The sequence below is a fragment of the Sinohyriopsis cumingii genome, chromosome 9 (assembly GCF_028554795.1).
Source record: "Sinohyriopsis cumingii isolate HCF-2022 chromosome 9, ASM2855479v2, whole genome shotgun sequence".
Classification (NCBI taxonomy): domain Eukaryota; kingdom Metazoa; phylum Mollusca; class Bivalvia; order Unionida; family Unionidae; genus Sinohyriopsis; species Sinohyriopsis cumingii.
Genome location: NC_142969.1, coordinates 41,056,888 through 41,081,176, shown reverse-complemented (window position 1 = coordinate 41,081,176; position 24,289 = coordinate 41,056,888). Strand labels below are relative to the sequence as shown.

Genomic DNA, 24,289 nt, shown 5'->3' with positions numbered 1-24,289 from the left:
CTTAGTGAAGAACTTTATGGCTATAATGTTACCCAAGAAAATATTGGATTATTTTAGGAAATGTGGTTGATATATATAATAATTTGATCATTGGTGAATTTTACCTACTTTACCATCATCTTTTATTTTCTGTTCATAAAACTTCTACAGAAATTTCACATCTTTGCCTGTTTACCGTTACTGTTTTATCTTGTACTACATGCATACATACTGTACATATATATTTGGAAGGGTCTATCTTCCAAAATGTTTGTGCAGTCCTTCATTTTCACAGATTTAGAACTCTATATTTAAATTAATTTTCATCTTATAGCCAATATTGTGCTGAGGTGCTATACCTGGTATTGTGCCAGTTAGGGTAATCAATGTAAAATTTCGCATGAAGTAAGGTGTCTTCTCTGAAAGGAGTTTGTGTGTGCGTGTGTGATTTGGATGTTAAACGTAGCTTTAACAATTTTTCAGTTGTATCGCTATGATGTCTTCAGTGTGGCAGTTTATAGTGATGTCTAGCACTGGGGTATCATCCTGCAAACATGTAGCATTATGTCCCACCCAGTCACATTAACCTGACACCAGGCCGACCAGTCCTAATACTAACCTCTTAATGCTGAGCGTCTAGCGAGGCAGCTGCTAGTAACATTTTTGTAAGTTTTTGGTATGACTCTGGGGTGGGTGGGTTTTGAACCCGTGACCTCCCACATCTGAGGTGGATGCTCCAACCACTAGGTCACCGGAGTGGTAAAGGAGTTTGTTATTGTAGCAGTCTGTATTTATCTTTCATGCAAGAAGTCCTGAATATAGCAGATGTTCACAGCACAGGGTTATTTTCAAGTCAGACTGGAATTAGAGAGTGGTATTCCAATTTCTGTAAATATGTAAATATCAAGGAACTCTTGCATTTATGATATTGTCTTCATCAGAACTTGTTTGATAACAATATTCTTTTACGATTATTAATGCCTTAATGGACAGATACATCTGAGATTTTTTAAAGGGAAAAATATGCTAAGGCTTGAACTGCTTAATCAGCAGACATGCCAACTCTCCCGATTTAATCAAGAGTCTCCTGATTGTGTGAAGAGAACATGACATTCACGAGCAGGAGTGAAATTCTTCCAGTTAAAACAACAGATCAAAGACAGTATTTTCCTAGTCATTCCTGGTTCGACAGGAAGTGATGGCAATCATACAGATAAATAAAATATCATGATATTTTCATATTTCTGAGTCTTTAAGCACAAAGTGTCACTTGCAGCTCAATCAAAGGTTGTCACATGGGAAAACAGCTAAGAGATTTAGGTCAGACATTTACTGGAAGAGGCAGAGCTCTACTTGGCACTGAAAAAATACATATATTATATTTGTGGATTCTCAGATTGAAAACAAAGTGAGTGCTGTCTTTACAACCCAAGGGCTTGTGGGCCACATGCACTGTTATAAAACTTGTATACGGTAAACAGGTACCCAGTTGCTTGTTTTATTACCTAGGTTAATATCAGTGGGCAGGTATCTGGGTACCTGTTCACAGCTCTTTCAACTAGACGGAAAGAAAAATATATGCATAAATTTAATTCAGTACGGACAATACAATGTTGGTATTTTATGAAAAGCAGAAAGTTGACCAATATGTATTATGTGTAGTTTTAAATTCCAACTTAAGAATATTTCATGGATGGATGAACAATGTTGAAAAGCATTGCAAGAATTACACTCGTAACAAATGATAATATGGCTGGGACAGCGGCAAAACTTGCAACATTATTTTATAGCTTGACACTGTTTTCCTTTTACTTTTGACGGCCCTGCGTATAAAGATTTATTTTTAGCATTTGACTATTTACCATGTAGATTCAATTCCATAACCTTCTCATGCACTTAAAAAGTTTAAATGAGTTGGGCGGGGGATTAGTTATTTGTCATTTGCTTTGCAGTCTACTCTTTTATCTAAATTTGAATTTGTCACTATATCACTTCACTACAAATCTATATACAAGAGTGATGTATCCCATAGTAGTTAATAGTCACATTTACCTACTTTTCATACTGCAGTGACTTTGGGGGTGTTTGTAATATATCTTGGCAGAACAGATGCGACAGAATTATGCAGAATTAATGTTACAGCAGTACTACGTTTGCTGTATTATATTTGTCACATGCATTGATCTCTGGAATGTAATTTTTGTCTAAACTATTATTTTCTGATGGTGAATGATACATTATTTTCTGAAGGTGAATTAAACATTCACCATAGAGATAAAATCGATTCTAAATCTTGTGCATTGAATACTTTAAGAAAAACATTTCTCTTCAGGATTTGGATCTGATAGAGGTTCTATGGAGGCAAGACATAGATCTGGGTGTTGGGAAGGAGGTTTTTGATGTAAACCTTCGCAGACAGCTAGAAAGAGAGAGAGAAATAGAACTCGCCAAAGAAAGACAAAAGGTGAGTGTATTTTCTTTTCTTTTTGTCCTAACTGCATTAGTACAGTGAGAGACAGGCAACACTTTGCTGGTGTTTATGCCAGTGGAAGCAGCAACATAAACAGTTTTTGCAGGTCATATATAGTGGTGATACCAATACACTGTCACAAGTGAGAAGACATTGGATTTCATGGAACACTTGTTTGTTTCCACAGCTTCAGTAGCAGCTGAACAATGCATTTTGACATGCCCATTCATACATCAATTTATCCACCTATTTTACCATGTGTATTTTATATTCAAGGACTATTTTTTTTATACTTTTCGAACCAGACTTCTAATCAGTACTATATAGCAAGGACTGCAGATGTACCATCAAACACTTACATTGATACATGCCTACATATACCCCCCAGCCGTTTTGATTCAGTTGAAATGATTCCGAAGTTTGCTTTGTATAGGAAGATGGGGCATTGGTCTACTGCTTTTTGGAGTTAGGGAGATCCATGATAATCTTCATCAAAATCTCGTAACAGATGTTACATTATCGCTTCATAATCCTTCTTTTCAGGAAGTTATGAGACTTCCATTTTTCATATTCATGGAATTTTTTTTTCCATCCCAGTATACAATAAAAGAGCCACTATTTGTATTTGCTTTACAGTGTCCCCCACCCTCCTGATTTGGGGGACACGCAGCATTTTAGATGGACAACAGAAAATTGGAGCACATAATGTAGCTTAAGAATGAGTTAATCTTATTTTCTTTGGTAGTTTTACCACCAGCACATTTTCATCTGCACTGTACTGTTACAGCTTCCTTAGGTATTTAAATTTATTACAGTGAACATTGTATCATGTGCTCGGGTAACTCTTGTGGAAACATTAATGTGTTTGAATATCTGATTAATGGTACATGACCAAGATTTTAATGACATAGGACAAAATTGCAGGACACCCTTGATCCTTGATCCTGTGCTCAAGGTGCAATACTTGATGAGGTACACTAATGTATTACTGGATGTCAGGGCAGTTCTTGGTTTGGAAAGACTTGTGCCAAAACGTTTAGAGAATTAGGGAGAACAGATATAGCCCTTTGCTATGGAGGAGTTACAGAGCTAAGGAAATATTTGTGCTCCAAAAAACACTTACCCTATAAGCAAAGGCAATGAAGAGGATTGAGAAAATGACATTTTCAGCATCCGAAATGCCAAAAAGAATTTTTGGCCATGGGGGGAATCTGGTTCCACCCATCCCTCTGGCAGCCTCCAGCCTGTTTACTGATTTTTTTAGTTCAAAGGTTAGCATATATAAATGCATACTTAAATACATAACAAGCCCAGCAGATTTCATAGGAAGCTTGTACAAAACAGATGTTACTGTATGAGCATGAAGAAAAACTCTGCATAAATACTCAATGCATTTGGGTTATTGGTCAGATGTAAAATAAAAGGCCTAGACTCAAAGTCAGGACTGTATGCTATCATTCAAAGTTTTCCCTAGCCAGTAGTTATGGAGTAGAATAGCAAACTTCAGGGGATTCCTGCTAAGTTTTCATGGTCATAAAAGATCATTGAATAAGAAATTGGGGGTAAATGATCTATTCTAAGCTGGTATATATTTTTTTGTTGTTTTTTTTGCTTTTTTTAATCATGTTTATTTGTTGGTAATTATCTATGCCATTTTGCTCTTCTAATATAAGACCAGTATTCAGTATTTTTAGTATGACTATCTAGTCTTTTTGTCTGCATTTTTAAAAGTTTGTCTCATTGACCTTTTCAGCAAAAAGAGTTAGAACTAGCACAAGCCAAACAAGATGAACAGCGAAGGCAACAGCAGCAAAGATGGCTGTCTGACAATTTTACACAAGATGGAGAGACAGGTGAGATTGCCTTGGGGATTTTCTCTGAATTTCTTTTGTTTGATGATTGCATAAAATGTTCTGATAGGTTATCCAGTGTGTTGTCCTGCACTCAGATATCAGACTTGTCTGGCCTTCAAAATGGAGGGTACTGAAAAGCTTTGAAGAAACCATCAGCTTTGGGGAATAATTCTGGGATGGACCAGTGTAATTTCACAAGAAAAGTATAGCATATGTAGAGGATATTGCATGAATGCTCATTTCACATGTAGTTTATGAATTTCAAAGAAGTTGAATAATGTACAGTATGACCCTGCTTTAGCATGCTCCATTATAACACATTCAGATATAACATAATTGTAGCATCTCTCCCAAAATTTCTTATACATGTACTTTTCTCATACTTGAATATTTTTTTTCTTTCTTAAAAATATGAAAATTAACATGTAAAAAGATTATTATCATTTTTGGGGAAGAGATTCTTATATAAGACCATCATGGCTTGGCTCAAGCAATTTCATATACATGTATTTTTCTCATCAAAAAGAAAGTTTTTTCTTTTTCTTCTTAAAAGTACAAAACAAATTTTAACATCTGACAATTTAAAAAAAAAATGAGTTTATTGACTCTGTAAACTTATATCTACAACCTTCGGTTTAGAGTGAAGAAATTCAGAGGCATCATGAGAGGAAGCCACAAACTTGATATAAAATGCACTGGAGTTTATCTATTGTTGATATTGACAAACTGTGTTAACAGTGCATTGTTATATCATATCCGCTTATTCTGACATCCAACCTGAGTACAGTATGCTGTGAGTTCTCTGCATTTTTTATTTTTTTACTTGATGACATTTTTGGTAGGGGAAATCACCCTTGACGAGGCACTATGTCATAATGGATCTTTCGGATGAAAGAGTGTCAGATTATCTGCTACTCGCTAGTAATTAATATATTTTAACTGACCTGAATGTGGATGGTAAGTAAAATTCCTCTTCTTTTCACTTACAGAACTAAATCCTTCAGAACACTTGTATTTTTTGTAGTAATCCCTCTTGGAACAAAACATAACAGAACACCCGTATATATAAGTTGTCCGTTGGCCCTTTTTTAAAATAAAATTTCTGATGCATGCATGGCATATAGCATCACTCTGCCACAAAACAACACCCCCCACCCCGAGATTTACTTTTTGGTTTCCTTATGCTACCAGGAATAGCTACAAGCAACCAACTTCTGAAAGGCTGGAAAAGTAACTGCTACTAGCAACCAAAAGATGGCTAATTCTTTTTGTTTTTAAAATGTACCCCCCCCCCAAAAAAAAAAATAGCTTTGCTGAAACTTTAAAGGAAATTGATCACCTTTAAAGCACTGATTGTTCTGCACAGACACTAAGCAAATGAGAAAATAAATCAGTCTCAATCAGTGTTCTATAATTATGTGATGTTGCCAACACAGTAAGAAACAGACATCTGTTTGGACCTCCAGATGTGTCCTTTAACGGTAACTTCAATAACACATGCACCCTTTATCAAATTAAGCCAACTACAATCTCCAATAAAAACAAATAACCTTTCATCGAAGGAAGTCAGCACCAAATTTAAATAAAAGCATTGGAATCTAATAGACTGTTGCATTTTCCAAAGTGACTGCTACACATTTATTGTGTCATGAAAGTTTCATTTTTGCAGGGGAATAAAACAATATGCTAACGGTCGCTACCAACGGCGGCATAAAATGTAAATAAATTTCCAATCTTTTCAAACCATAGATATATGGCCATCAAGTTAACTGAAGATGGGGTATATAGCAAAGATGTTTCTTAAACTTTTTAATTTGTTTAAGTTTTCATTTCCCTATCGGTAATCTCATCTTCTGGGCAGCCTGGGCAAAGTGATACTATCTCGAACTGACCAAAATCTAGGCCAGTTTAAGTACATGTACATGTAGCATGTAAACAGCTATAGCCATGTGCTATTGTGGCAACTGTAGTGAATTGTTAAGTGATAATTGGATATAGATCAAAACGAGGACTACCATTTTAATAAATACGTGTTTTTTGTGTTTTCAAACAGGATGTGAGTCATACATGAAGTTTATAACATTTGATCTATACTCGAATTCATGGATTTATTATATACAATTACAGTACTTGATGGATTATGGATTGCAATATACAAGTGTTTTTCAGACATGTTTGTCTTCATTTATTCAAATGCACCTATTTTTGCTCCCATTTTTATTACCCATGCACACACACACCCCACCCTGCCTGCCATATTTTAGGTAAATGCATCATATTCTTCAGCTAATTGACTTGGTTGGTTATAACATGGTTCAGTTTATAACACATTCGGGACCCCAACAACTGTGTTACAGCGGGGTTGCACTGTACATCTTTCTTGAGTCTTGATGAGAAAAGGATAAATTTGGTCATTCAATTTGTAAAAGAAAAATTAAAATGAGCATAGATGTTAGATTCTATCTTGCGATAAATACTGCCAATTTTTATTGAAGAAACCACAGATTAGTATAGTAAAACAACTTTGAAAGACATTTGTATAACTTATGCCTTTGCCTTACATGATGCTGTGACATTGTTCATGATGTCATTAGGTGTTATTGTACATGTTGCATATAGAAAAGTTAAGAGTATATTTTTAGCTAGTAACTCAGTAGCCATGTGATAATATAATCTTTTGAGTCCCTTATATCACCAATTAAAATATGACGTTTGTGTTCGCTGCAAGAGCAATATTAAAAGTTACCAGTCTGTCACATTCTGTCACATTTTCTTGATGGCCCTGAAACTTCTGAAATGGCAGATTGTTTTTTGTTGAGTTCACCTTAGCTGAAACTCGACATAACATTGACATTGGTGTTCATGCGCATAGTTGTACATTCTTGTTTGTCAGCACCTAAGATTAACGTCAGTGTTAAAGGTTTGTTTGTAGTCAGTTTTTCAGCTTGCCAGTCATGTTACTTGTTGTGTGAATTGATTTTGATCTGTACTACACCAGTTTACCAAAAGTTAAGGTGCAGACTCAACATGCAGGCCATGGCAAATTTCTTCTGTCAATTTTGCATTATTGAAGCAGAAAAATATGTCATCGACCCAACATGAGGGCCCATTAACTTTCTTATTTAGAAAGATCTGCTAGTGGACAGAGACATACTCTGGCATGTGTTGGAACCAGGGATCAAATAGCAGAGTTCTTAGCTAATTGCCCTTGTTTTACAAATTTGATGGGGCATTTTGTAAAACACTTTAAAACTTAAACTTGTGATACCAGACTTAATCAGCAGGATGTTAATCATACCTTTTTGAATGTGATTAGTGACCAAGGCTGATCATGAGTGTATTTGATTGTTATAAGTCGGAGTGTTTCCACATTGATCAATTACTTTCATTTCAAACATGCCCAGAACATCTGGAACTTGCACCAATAGCATAGCTTATATTGTTTGAACCTGCCATCATAAAACATGGTCTGTGCCTTCGGCAGGATTAATACTATCGATTTTTGACCGACTAAAATAAAATTAAATTGTTTTGCATTATTCTGTCGCATTTTTAAATTTCTTTACACATCCATTTATAAAATGTATAAAATATGCAGATATACTGCTTATTTAGGACAGAGGGGGTCATTGGAAACAAAATACATCGAATCCGCTGTGTAATGCTATTTATTGGAACCATGTAGATTACCCTTGTTATGAGTCTTATGTCACGTGTTTAGGCTCAAATAAACAGTAACACAAAAAAGAGTGAAAACAGCAAGCTTTGAAAATATACAATAATTTATTTCCCTGGAAAAATTCTGTAAAAATGAAACAATATGAACTTACAGTTTTAAGAATCAAATCCCAAAATAAACCAAGAATAATCCAAGAATACACTTTTAGTAGTCCTAATAACAAAATGTTCTACTGATTTCAAGTTTGAATCCTGACGAATAATCAAGATGGAAGATGATGACTTATGGTGAAATCTGTAGTGTTGAAATCCACATTCCCTCGTAGAAACAAGAATTATCACTCCTGTTTTGGAAATCACAATAAATTTCTTATAAGAGCTGTCTTTGGTTAAGAATTTCACATGAGCACATGTATTTTCCAGAAAAAGAACAGAATTAATCCTTTTGAATCCAAGTAATTTGAAATAATTCCAAACAGTACAACATACAACTTCCAGTTTAACAGCCCAGCTTCTGCTGAGAATAACTCTCCAAAACAGAGGTTATATCGTATACTAAAACATAAACAAGGGGTCACGTGATCATCTTCTCAGAGCTTATAGAAACTAGGTACGTGTTAAAGATCACATCTACCCAGTGTGTCCCTGACGAAAAGCAATCATTTTTCTCTGAGAAATTAAAAATATATAAAAAATTGTTTACATCTTAAACCCGAAGTCTCATCATGACCTCAACAACAACCAATAATTTTAAAATAAAATAGAACTTGTTTATGTGGATGCTACAGATTTTGAAACAAGGTCAGGATTTAGATCAACACCATGTGTTTATACACTAACAGTCAAGGTAAAACTATTTTCTGAAAAACATATCATAGAGAGTGAATAAATTTACATTACAATATCATGTAATAAAAAATAATTTTTTTTTAAACTGACAAACAATTAAATTGAAAAAAATATATATTAAATTAGATATAATTAAATCAAATATAGACAACATGAACGAGAGAGCTTTATTGTGAGGGATGTCCAAACAAAACCCTATTATCATAATACATAAACACACAAATAAAGTATTCAATAATAATACTTGATTAAATAATTTAGGCCACTGTCCCATATTACAAACAACAAGTAAATATAGAGTATGCCATGGTGTATGGTAATTAAATATGGTGTTGAGCATAATTATACGTACATACTTTCCTATAGATAATCAGTGCATAAAATTGTAAATGTGTTACTACCACTAGGTATATAATTTGCGTTTTGTATAAGTTGTCAAAGATTGTCAAAGATGGAAAGCCAAATTGATAAGGTGGACAGACAAAAAACAAACAGAATTCATCATCTACCAAATAAATATTTTTCGTGCATAATTGACAGGACCTATTATTTCTCTCAATCCTAATATGCCTACCTGTATCTTTTTTCTTCTGCATATGCACTGAGCACCTAAATTTAGCATGTACCGTCCATAAACAGCATGATAATCCATGTGATATTTTTTTTTTCTCTGGTTCTTATGCAGTTTTATTCATGTTATAATATACACATTTTTTTTAATTGTTAATATCACTCTGCAAGTTTTGGAATGCCATATCTTTAATTAATTTGCCTAATTAGTAAGAAAAATTGTATCTAATGAAATCACATGATAGCTGTTTCTTGTAAGGCAAAAACAATGTGTCTTTCTGGTCAGCCAACTGTGCCTGTTTCTCATTGCTGCCTATCCTAATTTAAATCAAGTGCAATAGCAAACATTGTTGGGGCTAAGCCAAGGACTATCATTGAGTGTAATAATTAAAGTAGCAGCATTAAGATAAAATTCAGACAATTTAGCGGGACCCTTGTCCAATTACAATTTTATGAGAAGGGCAGTTGTATAATGAAGTGCTTTACAGTGAGCGACCACTGTACTGCTGTGCTTTCCAGATCACAATAGAAAAAATGTATATACTCGCTTATACATTGGGTTAAATGCAAACAACATACCTGATAGACATTAATCTGCCATCAGATTGTGCTGGCAAATCAGGATCTGTGTTGTTTCTACTAATTACTTCTAACAAACAACATAGACCCAGATCTGCTGGTGCTTTATCAAGTTTGAGCACAATTTTGAGATTTCAGCTTGAATGAATCAAATATGACATAATTGAGTGATATAATTGTATTGACTTGAGAATATTGTTTTGTCCACATGACTTTTTTTTGTTCAGTTTTAGCATTTTCCTACAATACTCAATCAGCATATCAACATATTTTGTATTTAAAAAAAGCTAATTTGTTGTGTTTGTTTACTTTAATGTTTAAAATTTTTCTTAAATATTTTTTTAATTTTCACATATTTTTTAATATATACACTAAAAGATGGAACATACTATGTTATGATGTCATCCAGCCATCCATCTGTCACAAAACTCAAGCTGCTCACCATATACATCTACCACACACTGTGTATAGCATGCACTTGGGTACAAAGAAGAATGCTATAAATTTCCATGTCCAAGACACACTGTCTAATAAGAAAAAAGTAGTTAAACGAAACTATTAGATTTATATCACATATCAGAAGGAAACTTTGTAGATGGCTGGCACGTGGGATAAGGTAGATCTTATCGGTTTTGGAGTCAACAAGTCATAAATCGATGTCTGAATATAGAAAAGTTATTTCTGCATTAAAAACCTTCCAGTTCTTGACCATGTGCCTATTCTAGTGTTTGTGGGCAACTTGCATGCTGGGTGAAAAAAAACAAACAAAGGTCTATTGGTTTGGGGGTCAGCTGGTAATGGTCACTTTGACAGAAACAAGAAACATGCTGTATATAGAATAACTTTAATTCAGACAACATAACTTAACCAAAGTTTGTGTACGTTGAGGCCTTTTGATTTGCAGGTAAATGCTCCATGTCATTGTGATTTTTGAAAGAATGGATTTTACAGAATAAGTTTTATTCTCTAGTAAAGTTCAGGTTGTAGAAGTTTGGTTGTAAAAGATTTCCATGATAAATTATATCCTGCTAGTGCGTACACAAAATACTATTAAACACAGGGTGTGCATATAATCTTCTGTTCTTGTTACTCTGGCCATCCTGATGTTTTCTTCTGGTATAAATCTTTCATTGACTAAATGAAAAGATTTGTACATCTGTGGAAAGGAATCTTGTATATGATGACTGTTAGATTGTGGTTGGAAATTAGTCCCCCATAATCTACATTTTTTATGTCATTATAAATGCTGCCAGTTCACTCTCCAAACATCTTGTGAGCCTGTTTTCAACATATGTCAACTTAATCCCAAAATGTTTTATATCAAAACAGTATATGTTACCTAATTGTCTACTTGAAGTTCTGCCAAAATCAAGAACTCGGTGGAGCCATTTAAGAAATAAGAATAAATCATATTTATTTCTGAAGAAATTTGATAAACAGTTTGAAAATTGGAAAGCAATTTTCTCAGGAATTTTGAGTTCTAGGGTCCTTTAAAAAAATTAACAAAAAATTTTTTTCAAGGAGTAAAGTCTGATAAATAACAATGATGAATTCAATAATGAAAACAACATCAACACAAGTGTTTAAGTTTTGTGGATGGCCATCAATCTGAAAATGACTGGCACCACATTTTGTAAAAACCTTGTAAATTATTATTATTAATTTTCAATACCTTTGCCCTTTATCACAGGTGAATGGGTACCACTTGGTCGCCGAGTACCACCTCCACCTCCAGCTCCCGACCTGATGACAAATGGTCAGATGCAGGTAGGGCTTTCGCATTGATAATCATATATAATCACAAAAAAGTTGATGTATACAAACAGCAGTAATAGTTATTTCCAGGCTTTGGAAGAAAATATGGAGATTATATTATTCTATTCCACTAGAAATGGCTATACAGAATAGGGAATATGATAACTGAGAAAATTGGGATAATGATGTTGCTTATCGTCAGGCTTTAAAACAAATACATTTTGAAATTAATACTTGATCTAAACATGCTCTCTGTCTTTGTGCCAATATTTAACTTTATATTTTTCACTAATTATTCGACATGATGCCCCAGTGCTAGACATCACTATAAACTACCACACTGCAGACATCATAGTGATATGACTGAAAAATTGTTAAAAATCTAAAAAACACACTTCACTAATCGATTCTTGGGCATACTTTTTTCTGGTCCCATATTTTTTATTCCTAGATAGGTTAGTGTTGTAACTGAACTCTATTTCTGATATTGATTTTATTTACACCGTATTGAACAGTGCGATACAGTAAGTCTTCCATTTATTTTGGTTTTAATTTTAGTTTTTAGAGCAGTTAAAGATCTGTTGATAGAAAAAGCTATTAAAATTAACTGGTTTATTAAAATTATTCTTATTGGCCATGGGACATTAACCAATAGGTGTATAAAACTCTCAAAGATATGTTATGTTTCCAAGAATGAATTTGTTTTTTAACATGATTACTTGATGATGATGTACTGAAGAAATGTCCAACAATGAAATCAAAGCATTAGGCCAAAGAAATGTCTAACAATGAAATCAAAGCATTAGGCGAAAGAAAAATGTGCAGTTCAAGTAAACAAACATGTCCAATTTTCACAATCCTAATCATGTAACTTTTTATCACAGCTGCAACAAAAATTAATTTCGTTTACAAAATGTGCCACATTTTTCACTTTCAAATTGGTTACTTTAGATCGCTGGATACTTGAGATTGGTTGCTGTATGTGAACTTAGCACAAGCAGGATTTTAAAAAAAAATAATCACAAAAATTGAATACTGACCTTTGTGTCCCATATTTATTTCACACCTTCACAAGAAGAACAGTTTTTGAAAATAATTTTTTTGTTGTTGTAACTACCACATTTTTTTTATTGGTAACATGTGCCTGGGTAACTTGTGAACTTGCTTATAACGGGGTCAGACACTGATCCCATTTTATTCTTTTCTGTATAAGAAAAAGCCCCTCAAAAATTGGTTCCCATTTGTTGAACATGAATAAAATTGTGATCAAAATTGGTAAATGAAACCTTGATATATTGATCGTTTTATAATTAAAAACAGTGCTTGGAGTCCAGAATTTTTTAAAAATATTATGAAATTCATAAATTAATGTCATTGTTTTTTAAATAAAGAATCTTGTTTTATTCCAGTCATTATAATTTAATTTTGATACTACTGGCCTACTGGGTCAGCAAACTTCTGAAATGCACTGGCTGAAAAAAATAGTATTGTGTCACAGAAAAATAAAAATAGTTAGCTTACTCCTTATTATCTCATAATAATCTTAAACTGACTTTAATCAAGTATGTATTCTGTGAAAAATGAGAAAAATAACATATTTTTCTTACTTATTCTCTCATAAAAGAATACATCATAAAATTAACAAGTTCTTCTAGCATCCCCTTCTCATATTCAATATATTTGTCACTTTCAGAACAGCTACCCTCTGATGATTACTTAGTTTCTGGTTCTGTTCATTTAGAGGTCCAACCTATTAGAAATACACTATAATTTTGTTGACCCTGTTTTATTGGATGCACCATCAGCTGTAAATCCTACAAGCTTCTATTTCATAATGGTCTCCATCCACTCCAAGTGTCTTAACATGTTGATATATGTCTTGGCTGTACTGTAGGAGGAGATTGCTGGTCCAGTATGCAAACAAGTATCCTCCATTATACTCTGTATGTATCTTCTCAAAGTCAACACTCTATTGTCAGTTGTACCATCAGTGGTCAAACTGTAAAATCTGAGTATCACTAACTGTTATACTACACATTGTCTGAGAGTATTGGCTATGGCAGTTATAAATGTGCTGCTGCCTTGTCATTCGGGTCATTTGAACCAACTTCCAGGCCTTTTGCTTGGTTTAAGCGACTTGTGGTTCTATAGAGGTTAAAGGTCAGATGAGAGTTTGCTTGTGTATGTGCTGTTCTGAATTTATTCTGCTTCCTTTAACTTGACTAAACACTGAGCTGCTATGCTAGTTGCTGCTGGTTTGGATGCATCTTTTAGAAGAGAAATGCACTTTTTATGCATTTTAGAAGCCTTGTGAAATATGATATCGCTTTTGAAATTGTTCGTTCCTTTGACAAATGGTACGTGACTTGTTTCTGCTTGCGATACCTCAGTCATTTGAGTTCTTTCAACCATTTGGGTTGCAAGGAACAATGTTACCTAGTTTGTTGGTAGAATTGTTTAGCTTACGAAGATTGAGATTCATCTGGCAAGGGGGGGCCTTATGCCCCTCAAAATATCATTGAAAATTCATCCAGTGGCAATAAATTGAACTTGCTGTTTACTAAACCAAAATCGAAAATAAAATAGGTTAACATCATGAAGCACAGAATTTTGATACATAGTAACATGAACAGTTCAGCACCCTCCATCCACTACATAAGGACTTAAATGTTACCATACTTGTCTACAAGGTGCTTCGCATGCTTGTCAACTTGAGCTAATTGGATACTTCTAATAAGGATGGTACTAATGAGTCTTTTCATTTCTCACTGTCGATGTCCATAAATTTCAAAAAAAATTTCAGAGGTGTCAATATATCTTGCACCCTCGCTTATGCTGCTGTCAATAATTTTGGACCCTATTGTTTGCAAATTGTCCAGAGAGAAGTGTAGTAATAAACACATCTTGTGGTTTTTTAAACACCCAAGCAAATTGATTTTCCAAATGTTTCATTTTTGGAGGGGTTGTTAACAAATTCTGTTTTTGATTGATCATTGTCATTATATATAAAAAATTCCGGTTGAATGATTACAAAAAATATGTTGCAGCAGTGTGTGTGTGTGGTTGTATGTGTATATGTTGATGATTCAAAATATCAGAGTTCATATTTTGGCCTACAAATGAATTTACCACTTAAAACACAGACCATATTTGGTTTAATTAAAATTGTGTGCTGTATAATAAACATGGCCCTCGAGCATAATATAATTAGTATTACTCTTAGAACAGGTGTTACTACCTTGATTTATAAACTTAGCTCAGATATACTTCAATTCTTTAACTTTGATGACAGATTGATGACTGCAATCTCTAATGTAAATATGTACGTAGTCATATTCAAGGAATTTTCAGTGTTGGAAGACTTCATTATAGTGATTAATAGAATATCTCTTTATACAATCAGGAGGAAATATTATGGTGCATATTCTAATAACTATAGAAGTCCATCACATGCATTCCACACATATTTAAAATGCTAAAGTAATTTTTTATCCTGCACATGTGGTCCAAGTTTAAAAAGTTGCGGTTGCATTTACAGCTTATTCAAATGCTAGAGATTTTATATTCAGAATTCAAATGAGCATACGACAACTTTTAATTATTTATAAGTCATTTAAAGAATTGATTCCTTTATAGACGGTGCAGTATTCCAGTGACCACAGGAGGATGGGTGTAAGTTTCCTTAGTGCTGTGGTCAGTACGGATGTTAAGATTTTAGGAAAATATTTTGAAAAGCTTTAATATTTAAAGTAAATATTCTAGACACAGTAAATTGTAATACACTGGTATTAATAGTGTGGGAGGTTTTAATGAATTTGGACCAGCTCTTTAATTTCATTAGATATATTATCAGCACAATAATGCCTGTTTCCTTCCTAAATAAATCCATTGTGCTGATTGATTATGTAATAGCCAACCATTTCTGATTTGATGTAATTTTTATGGATATTAGCAAATATTCAGCATTCACATTTGTACTGATGAAAGTAAAGTAAATCACATTTTTGGTGACAACTTTTGCACAGGAGTGTTCTGAATATAATAGGAAGAAAAGTACTACAGCACAAGGATGATAAGCTGGTACATAAAATATAGTTGAGTAACTGAAAACCTAACTTTAAATAATAAAAAGAAACCCAGTCAGTTAGGCTGTGATTCAGGTAATTCATGAGGAAAGGTAATGTATATATTTATTTTTGGGGTACAGTTTTTTGAAGGATTTCAGGTATTGGAGGAATGGATGGAACATTTATTTACATTATTCATTAATTGTTTCTTACTGTTTATAGGTATATATCTAGGAACATGGGTAAATGCAATATGTTAACTTCCAGTGAACATGTTATATGTTCCAGACATTCTGCTTAATTCTGAACAGTTTGTGCTGGGGTTCTTGATAAATATTGTCATGTGTTGACATCTCTGTGATTATGAAAAATGATCCTGTCATAATTTTAATTCAACCAATAATGGGTGTCATCATAACCACTTACAGTATTATCAAATGCATGTAACAGTATTAGGGTTTTCACATGTACTTGTCTAAACAGCGTCATTTTGTGTTTGAAATGTAAGCATTGTGCAAAATCAGGTATTTATTATGTTCATTCGAAAGAAATACGTGACATGAGACAAGTTTGGATTGCTGCTAAATGGCTGATAACAAGCAAGTGATCGTAAGTTTGGAAATATTTTAATTGGGTCACAAGTATTGAAGGGAAATAGTTGAAATGCAGCCTACATGCAACTACAGTGCCTAATCTGAATGGTACATGTAGTATGGGCACAATATCATGTCACCCTAAACATAAACTTGAGTCAATTCCAGTCTCAAAATTAGTGACAGGTCCTGGAACTGTGGAAAAGTTTCATAATTTAAAGAAATTTAATTTCAAGGACCTTGAAATATGGATTTTCTCGAAACCTTGCAAAGTTTTGGAAAAGTCATGGAATGTCAGAGAATGGATTGGAGTTTAAAAATTGATAACAGCTACTTTCATGAAGCAGCGAGCAACAATTAAAAAAACTTGTTTCAAACATGACACAGTTATTATCAATAAACATTATGTATTGTGGTCCTTGAGTTTTGTGAAATGGCCCTAGAAAAGTTTTGGAAAAGTCATGAAATTTGTTTTTGTTCAGTCTGCACTTTGAGTAAGGAAGTAGGCAGTTGATTTTTAAATCAAAAGATCAAAGGTCAAGGTAATGTATTTAATAAATAAAAAAAATGAAATAGTAAAAACGGTTTCTGTATAATAAGATCAGATCCACTTCACAGACCACCCCAGATTTTGTAGATGGCTTGCTCTTAAGTTTGGAAATATTTTAATTGGGTCAGATGTGTGGGGAAAAAAGTTTAAATGCAGCTTATGTGCAACAGAGTTAGCTTACTAGACTGGTACATGTAGTATGGGCACAATGCAATGTCATCCAAAACAAAAACACAAGTCAATTCCAGGCTCAACATTAGTGGCAGCCTGCTAGCAAGTAAATTCAGTAGTCCTTCAGACCGGTAAAGTTTCAGTTGTTTTGAGTCAGTTTTGTGGGAAGAACTTGTACACATTCAGCAGGATGAGAAAATTTCTCAATCTACTGTCATTGTCAACAAAGAAAGAAAGTGAAAAAAGGTCCTTACTCAAAAACCATTTTTGATTTTCAAAACTTCTATACTTTCTAAAGTGTCCCATGGAGTTTAGCTATTTCAAATTATGGCTTCATTTTTACAATAAGCTTTATATCAAAGCATGTACTGAGAAATTGAGCAAGTAATTTTGATGTCGCTGTTCTTAAATTAACCTACATTAAGTGCACTTGTACTACGTTGTGTGTACATACATGTGAACAGAAATTAATACATTTTACATTTAGAGTAATAATTGGTTTAAGATAAAATTGAGGTTTAGTTTTGCACCAAAGCAATTTGCGTTGGTAAGATGCTTAATCAGTAGTATATGTATACTTACTTATAAGTCAAGTCCAGCAGCAAACTGCACAGACCCAGATCTGGTGTCACATAATGCACTGGTAGATCTGGGTCTGTGCAGTTTGGTAGGAGTAATTAGTAGACCAAACAATATATACCCAGATCTGTAGGTGCATTATACTATACAGATAAGGAATCTTTGTTTGCAGTTTGACTGAACTTATAAGTGAGTATATATGGGGGTTACCTAGGTACCAGTGAAAATCAGTGCAGTAACTCATAGACAAATGAAGTCATTGAGATGGATCTGTATGTTGCAATAGATTTATGTCAAAGTCAGGGTAATGTGTGACAGACATGTAAACTATTTTTTTGTAAATATGGTATCGTATACCTGAACAGCAGGTTCAATTGCTCTTGAAGATCAGTAATAAAGAGATAAAGAGACTGATTATCAATGTGACTGTATTGTTAGAGAAAGCTACCTTCATTATGGTCTGCTGCTACGGTTTTAGATCACAAATTAATAGTCATTTTGTTCCTTACCATCTGTGTGAACACGAACAGTTTTTTTTATATGTTTCCCATAAGGTATAGTGTATTATGATGTTGTCCATCCATCCAGATGTTACCAGTTTGGTTTCAACACAAAAACTTTAGTTGCTCACCATCAGCAGTTAACAAACTTTGTGGATGACTTGTAATTAGGGTAATGAATAACCCTATCCATTTTGGGCTAAATATCTCAAAGTCAGAGTCACTGACTAAAAACGAAATGGTTTCCACAAAATAACTCTAGTTCTTTGTCTACAGTTACTAATCTTTCTGGATTGCTGTGGTAAGGAGAAATCTCCTGCTCAAAAGGTCAATGGTCAGGGTCACTGACTGAAAGTAGATAAATGATTCCACACAAAAACTCAGTTCTCCATTATCATTGGTTACCAAACTTTGTGGATTGCTTGCACTTAGTGTTAAGAAGAATCTTGTTGATTTTGGAGTTCAGAGGTCAAAACTCAGGGTCACTATTGTTGAAAAAAAAAGGTTTCAGCACAATGACATTAGTTCTGCAGGACATACTTAACCAGACTTTATCAACATTAAAATATGATTTTAAATGGTACATTTTGTACTTGTGGCCACCACTATGTGGGATGAAACTCGTGACTGCCAGATTCAGAGATACAGTTATTCTTATTAGAAAACTCTTTGACCAACTTGACTATCAGCACTTTTACCACACTTGCCAAAAGCTGTCCAGGATTAATATGACCAGAGGTTATACATAGAGTGTATATTTTAAACTTGTTAAAATTAAAATGTCCTATCAGAACATGTCATTAATAGAATTTAAAGAGTCATGGTAAATATTTTATTATTAGTAGTATTAGTATTAGTATTATTTTGTTATCAACATAGACCTTTACCTACATGTAACTAACCAGTGGTTTGGAAGAATAAGGCTTGGTTGACTTCCCACTAGCTTCGTGCTTTTTATGATAGAATTTCAATTCAAAGAACAGGCCTAAAAATGAAAAGGTGATGTTGTCATGGTTGCATTTAATTCTCTTTATGGTTGCATCATGTGGTGAGTTTGCTTCATGCAACTTATATAGATCAGTGTGATAAACATTTTGATGTGTTTAGACAACATTGCTTTTAAAAAAATGTTCAAACAGGTATTCATTTATTGGCATCAGATTTGCAGTATGTGTGCATGTTGGTATGAATTTGTGTTGGGCATCAAATCTGGTTCAGTGTAACCTACTTGACAGCATTGTGTATATTGCATGAAAACACTTAAGAGTTTATGTTCAGAAACAACTCATTTACCATTAATTTATTTCTGTGTACAGTTTTCTCTCTTGGCCCAGTAACAAATTGACAATTCTATATCTAGTATTTATGTTATTGCAGAATTTCCTCTCCTATGACTATGAGCAGCTCCTAAATGAGGACCTTCCACAAACAGACCCCAACACTGGGTATCCCTCCGTATCCCATCAACAGTCACCTGTTAATCACCACATTCCACAACCTTCACCCCCACATTACTCTCAACATCAGCATCAGGGGTCACAGCAAAATGTCCCGAACCCCCAGCCAATTTACAATAACCAGGGATACCAGACCCACCAGGTGGTTCCGCAGTACAACAACTCTCAGATGCAGCAGGGATACAGTGTACAAATGAATTCCTACAATAACACATCCATGACACAGGTGAGTCTCCTAATGCATAGCATAAAATGACATACACAACAAACACACCGTTGAGAGTTGTTGAGTTAATAGAGTATGTTACATAAACATGTTTTAGTGAAGAAATATTCATTAAATATGAAATCCTATATCAGTTTGTTAGATACAGATTTTTAAAAAAATAAATGCTAATTAGATGTGAGATTTTTAAACTAGTGTATGTTAAATAGGAAGGTTTTTATGAAGTGAGTGTTTATAAAATAAACTGTCACATACAAGTCAGTAAAATGTTTCTTTTCCCTAACCGCAGATGTCCCCACAGCAGAGATATGGCCGACAGGAAAGCTTTGAGCAGACATGGCAGGATTTGGTCAATCTTTTGGAACTCCCACTGCAGAACAACAGCCAAATGGTTAATCAGAGCCAGAGAATGACCAACACCACTGGTCAGTTGTCCAGTGGGCACATGATTATGACCAGAATGAACAGCACTACAGTTCCTACTTCCAGCCCAGTGATGATGCCATCCCCAACAGATAATACAAGCTCAGTTCTGATTCAAAATGCTACCCTCCCTACTCCCCCAGCTGTTAGTGGCAACTTCACTGGCTTCAACAACACAGGTACTTATTTACTGCAGAGTTAATATAAACAATTTTTTTTTATCAGATATGATGGACAAGGAAAGGAGACATTACAGATGATGATGATGACCAAGGTCAGAAGACATCAAAAATCAAGGCCAATCAGATATCCCATAGTACATGCAAGACAATAATTTAGAAAGGGTTTATAATGAGTTATTCTCTGCATTTTGACTTGGAAAATGTTCAGAAAGTTGAGAGATTGTATTGTCTTCCCTTCATAAGCATCACAACACAAAGTATGACTTTGTTGTTGGTGACAGAGGTAGCATCAACAGTAGAATTTTGTGTTAAAAGGAAGGATGTATAATTTCAAGGTGAAAGGCACTGCAAGGGAAAATCAACTACGACTTGTGTCCTTGTTTTGGAGGACAATGTTAAAATCACAGAAAATATTTTAAAATAATGATTTACATATCATAACTAGACTGTATGTTGAATACCATAATCATGCTCTCTGCCTGGAGAGCAAGGTCATGGAAAATATATATCAGTGACCTCTGTTCATCTATGATTATTAGTTTTTGGAACCATTGAATATATTTTAAAGAGATTTTAGTTTGTTATAAATCATGATGATGATTTCCTGCATATTTAAATAGACTGTATGTTGTATACCATAACCAGGCTCCCTACCTCAAGGTGAAGGTCAAAATGAGGGATAATGCCAAGTCAGTGTTTTGTTTTCTTATCCTGATTTTCATTTTATCACTACTTCAAATATTTTAATGAAGCTTTACCCAATTCCAATCCTTACCATACATTTGTCAGATCTCTCTGCTTAAAGGTCAGGGAGACCGCTTCAGTGGCCTAGTGGTTAGAGCGTCTGTCTTGGATGCAGGAGGTTGCAGGTTCAAACCCCGGCCGAGTCATACCAAAGACTTACAAAATTGATACTATCAGCTGCCTTGCTTGGCGCTCAGCATTAAGAGGTTAGTGTTAGGACTGGTCGGCCTGATGTCAGGATAATGTGACTGGGTGGGACATCATGCTACATGTCTATGGCATGATGCCTCAGTGCTAGACATCACTATAAACTGTCACACTGCAGACATCATAGCAATATGACTGAAAAATTGTTAAAGCTACGTTAAAAATCTAAAGCACACACACACACACACATATAAAGGTCAGGGTCATCAGTAAGGAAAAGTCATAAAATGAACATATCATTCTGTTCTGCAGTACTCTTTTTTCAGTTTTAGGCCTGTTATAGAATGAAGTTACTTTCTTTGTCAGAAATGATGTCCCCTGCCCACAGCTCAGGAATGCTTTCCCCCAGCGGACAGAATAACACCATGTCCTCCCAACCTGGACAGAACTACAACTCCACTGTTCCCAGTACCAGTGGCATGACACCAGTTGAATGGGAAAGCTCAAATATGCTGTTTCCAAACATTTCTGGCAGCATCAATCAAACCGAATCATTGGAAGATGTTGATGAACTTTTGCCTGAACTCATCACAGAAGATGATTTGGATGGCATCAACCTAGCCGAAATGGGCATTAATGACACGGGTAAGCCGATCACTTTTTTCTTCTTCAGTTTTTGTATCTTGCAACATAATTATCTTGCCTAGAAGGAATGTGGTAAAATGGGGATTTTTTGGGGTATGTGAAGTTTAAATGTTTGCCAGAACCCAAAAAAAGATTAGAACCAGACAGTAAAGACATTGGATTTAAATTAGTTCCTTAATGTTACAGCAGTATCTGCAGTTGCTCATTTGGAAAAGCATCAGAGTAATATTCAAAGGAGCACAGGTTTGATACCTGCCCAGGTCAGCCTGGGTCGGCTTCCTCATTGTGTCCTTGGGAAATGCACTAAAGTACCATTTCATCTGCATTATCTAGCCAATCATGTGCTCAAAGTGTCATTAAATACCAAACATCCAACCCATGTTGCATCAAATGTTTGGAATTTGTATATTGTGCATGATAGTTATTCTAGCATAAAAAATAGCTTTAACAGTCAGAAGGAGAAAGAAACAAACAGTCAAAACAGAATTTTGACAATTTCTTTTTGGAGTAGATCTGCTAAGTTTTTACAAATATTCTGTCTGGGTTTAGCATTATAATGTGCCTAAAACCAGACCTCATCCCTCATCCATTATCATCCAGATATGCCGGCTATGTGACCCAACCTGGAATCACCATTATATACAGTAACAACTATAATAAGAGATTCAGAAATTGGAAAACTGTCCATGCAATAACAGAACATGCCATTAACCAGCTGAAGCAAAGGAAATTGAGCAACTCATGCTTACAGGATGATGGATACAATGGGGTCATGATCCCACCCTTCAATTCATCAACCTATGTCGACTGTTTTTGATGAAAATGTTTTGAAGTAGCTGTATTTTCTTATTATAGAAACAGTATATTGTTATCTTACTGGCAATTTAGTTCATCTTGTTGATATCAAAAAGTTCAAAAGTACCATGATTTCACTTATATTCATGGGTTAAAATTTTCATGAATGCCTGATTTCACTTGGCTTTGCTTAATGGGGTCAGCATTTGTAAAATCATCCTTTTCTTCACAGCTTGAAATGATGTGATTATTATATTAAAATGTCATCACTTTTTATGTAGGTATTATTGCAGCACTCTAAACTCGGGGAGAGATTGTATGTAAAATGACTTGGTTGTAAAGTCTGTATATTAATTAAAAATGAAAAAAGAAACTGATAAAAGTTTACTTCCGGCATTAACAGTCCTGTGAAAGAAAAAGTCAATAAAATGTGTTCTAGACCTTGAGAAATCTGCAATGATATGCAACTACCTGTAGATCGTCCATCTGGCTTTTGGTTGCAGAAAACCGATTTGATCTCAATAATTGTGTGATACTGAAAAGTTCAAACACCTTCATACCCTTGTCTTTGAGTATTTGATAAGGTAAGTTGATCTTCAGTATGTGCTTATTTGATGGATTTGTAAATGCTGATTTAGCAGTTCTTTTTGTGGACAGTTAGCAATAGGATATGTTTTCCATACTTATCTTTGTAAAGACTTGGGGATAGACATAAAAAGAAAAGTAAAGCAGGAAAATGCACACCAACCTATGCATTTTGTAGTGATTTTGGATTGCATGGGACCCTTAGCTATGTAAAAAGTTCAGTTTTTTAAAATTAAAATACATTTCGCAGGGGATCATTCTTAAATGCCATTTTGATCAGAGTGGTATCCACAAATTTAGGCCCAACATTTCTTAAAATTATTTACAAAACCACAAAATTTAATATAAATGAGAATAGAGGAATTTACATTTTCAGATATTATTGATGTCTGATTGTTTGGTTTTTTTCTGTTTTAAACTGGAAGCAAGATTCCTGGTTCCACAAAAATATCATACTAATGGCTAAGCGAAAAATTGTGTCACGTGTGTCTGAATCAGTAGGAATTGTAGAAGGACCTCACTTACTAGAAATAAAAATGTTTTTTGTGTGCCAGCAACAGTTTATATGTGTTGGTTGCTATCAACGTTAATTTACAACTTCTGTATGTAACACTACCTGAAAACCATGTTATGCAGTAATTTAGCATGTCAAAGCTTTGTATCAGATGGTAATGAGACAGTGATAAAGTCAGTATGAACCCTTTTTAAAAAATGAAGTTATGCAGGTGGTGGTATGCAATATATAAATCACTATAGTCATATTTACTGTAACTGTATGATTCATCTATTTCATGAATGAAATTTCAGTGACATTCTGGCAGTATTCTCCATTTTTACTCATTTTTACAAAGTCTAGCCAATATTTTCTGAAATGCTTATTTTGAAGAAAACA

The 24,289-nt window shown here is 34.3% G+C and overlaps 1 protein-coding gene across 2 annotated transcripts in view; it reads left to right on the top strand.

Moving 5' to 3' along the window:
- The window catches only part of LOC149791614 (endoplasmic reticulum membrane sensor NFE2L1-like), a 49,650-nt gene that overhangs the window by 14,872 nt on the left and 10,489 nt on the right, over positions 1-24,289 (top strand). For both annotated transcript variants that reach the window (XM_089970172.1, XM_089970171.1), the window contains exons 2-7: positions 2,312-2,443; positions 4,203-4,302; positions 11,669-11,745; positions 19,571-19,876; positions 20,166-20,478; positions 21,739-22,017. In XM_089970172.1, coding sequence (XP_089826298.1) covers positions 2,312-2,443; positions 4,203-4,302; positions 11,669-11,745; positions 19,571-19,876; positions 20,166-20,478; positions 21,739-22,017 — 1,207 coding nt within the window. The remainder of the gene's footprint in view (positions 1-2,311; positions 2,444-4,202; positions 4,303-11,668; positions 11,746-19,570; positions 19,877-20,165; positions 20,479-21,738; positions 22,018-24,289) is intronic.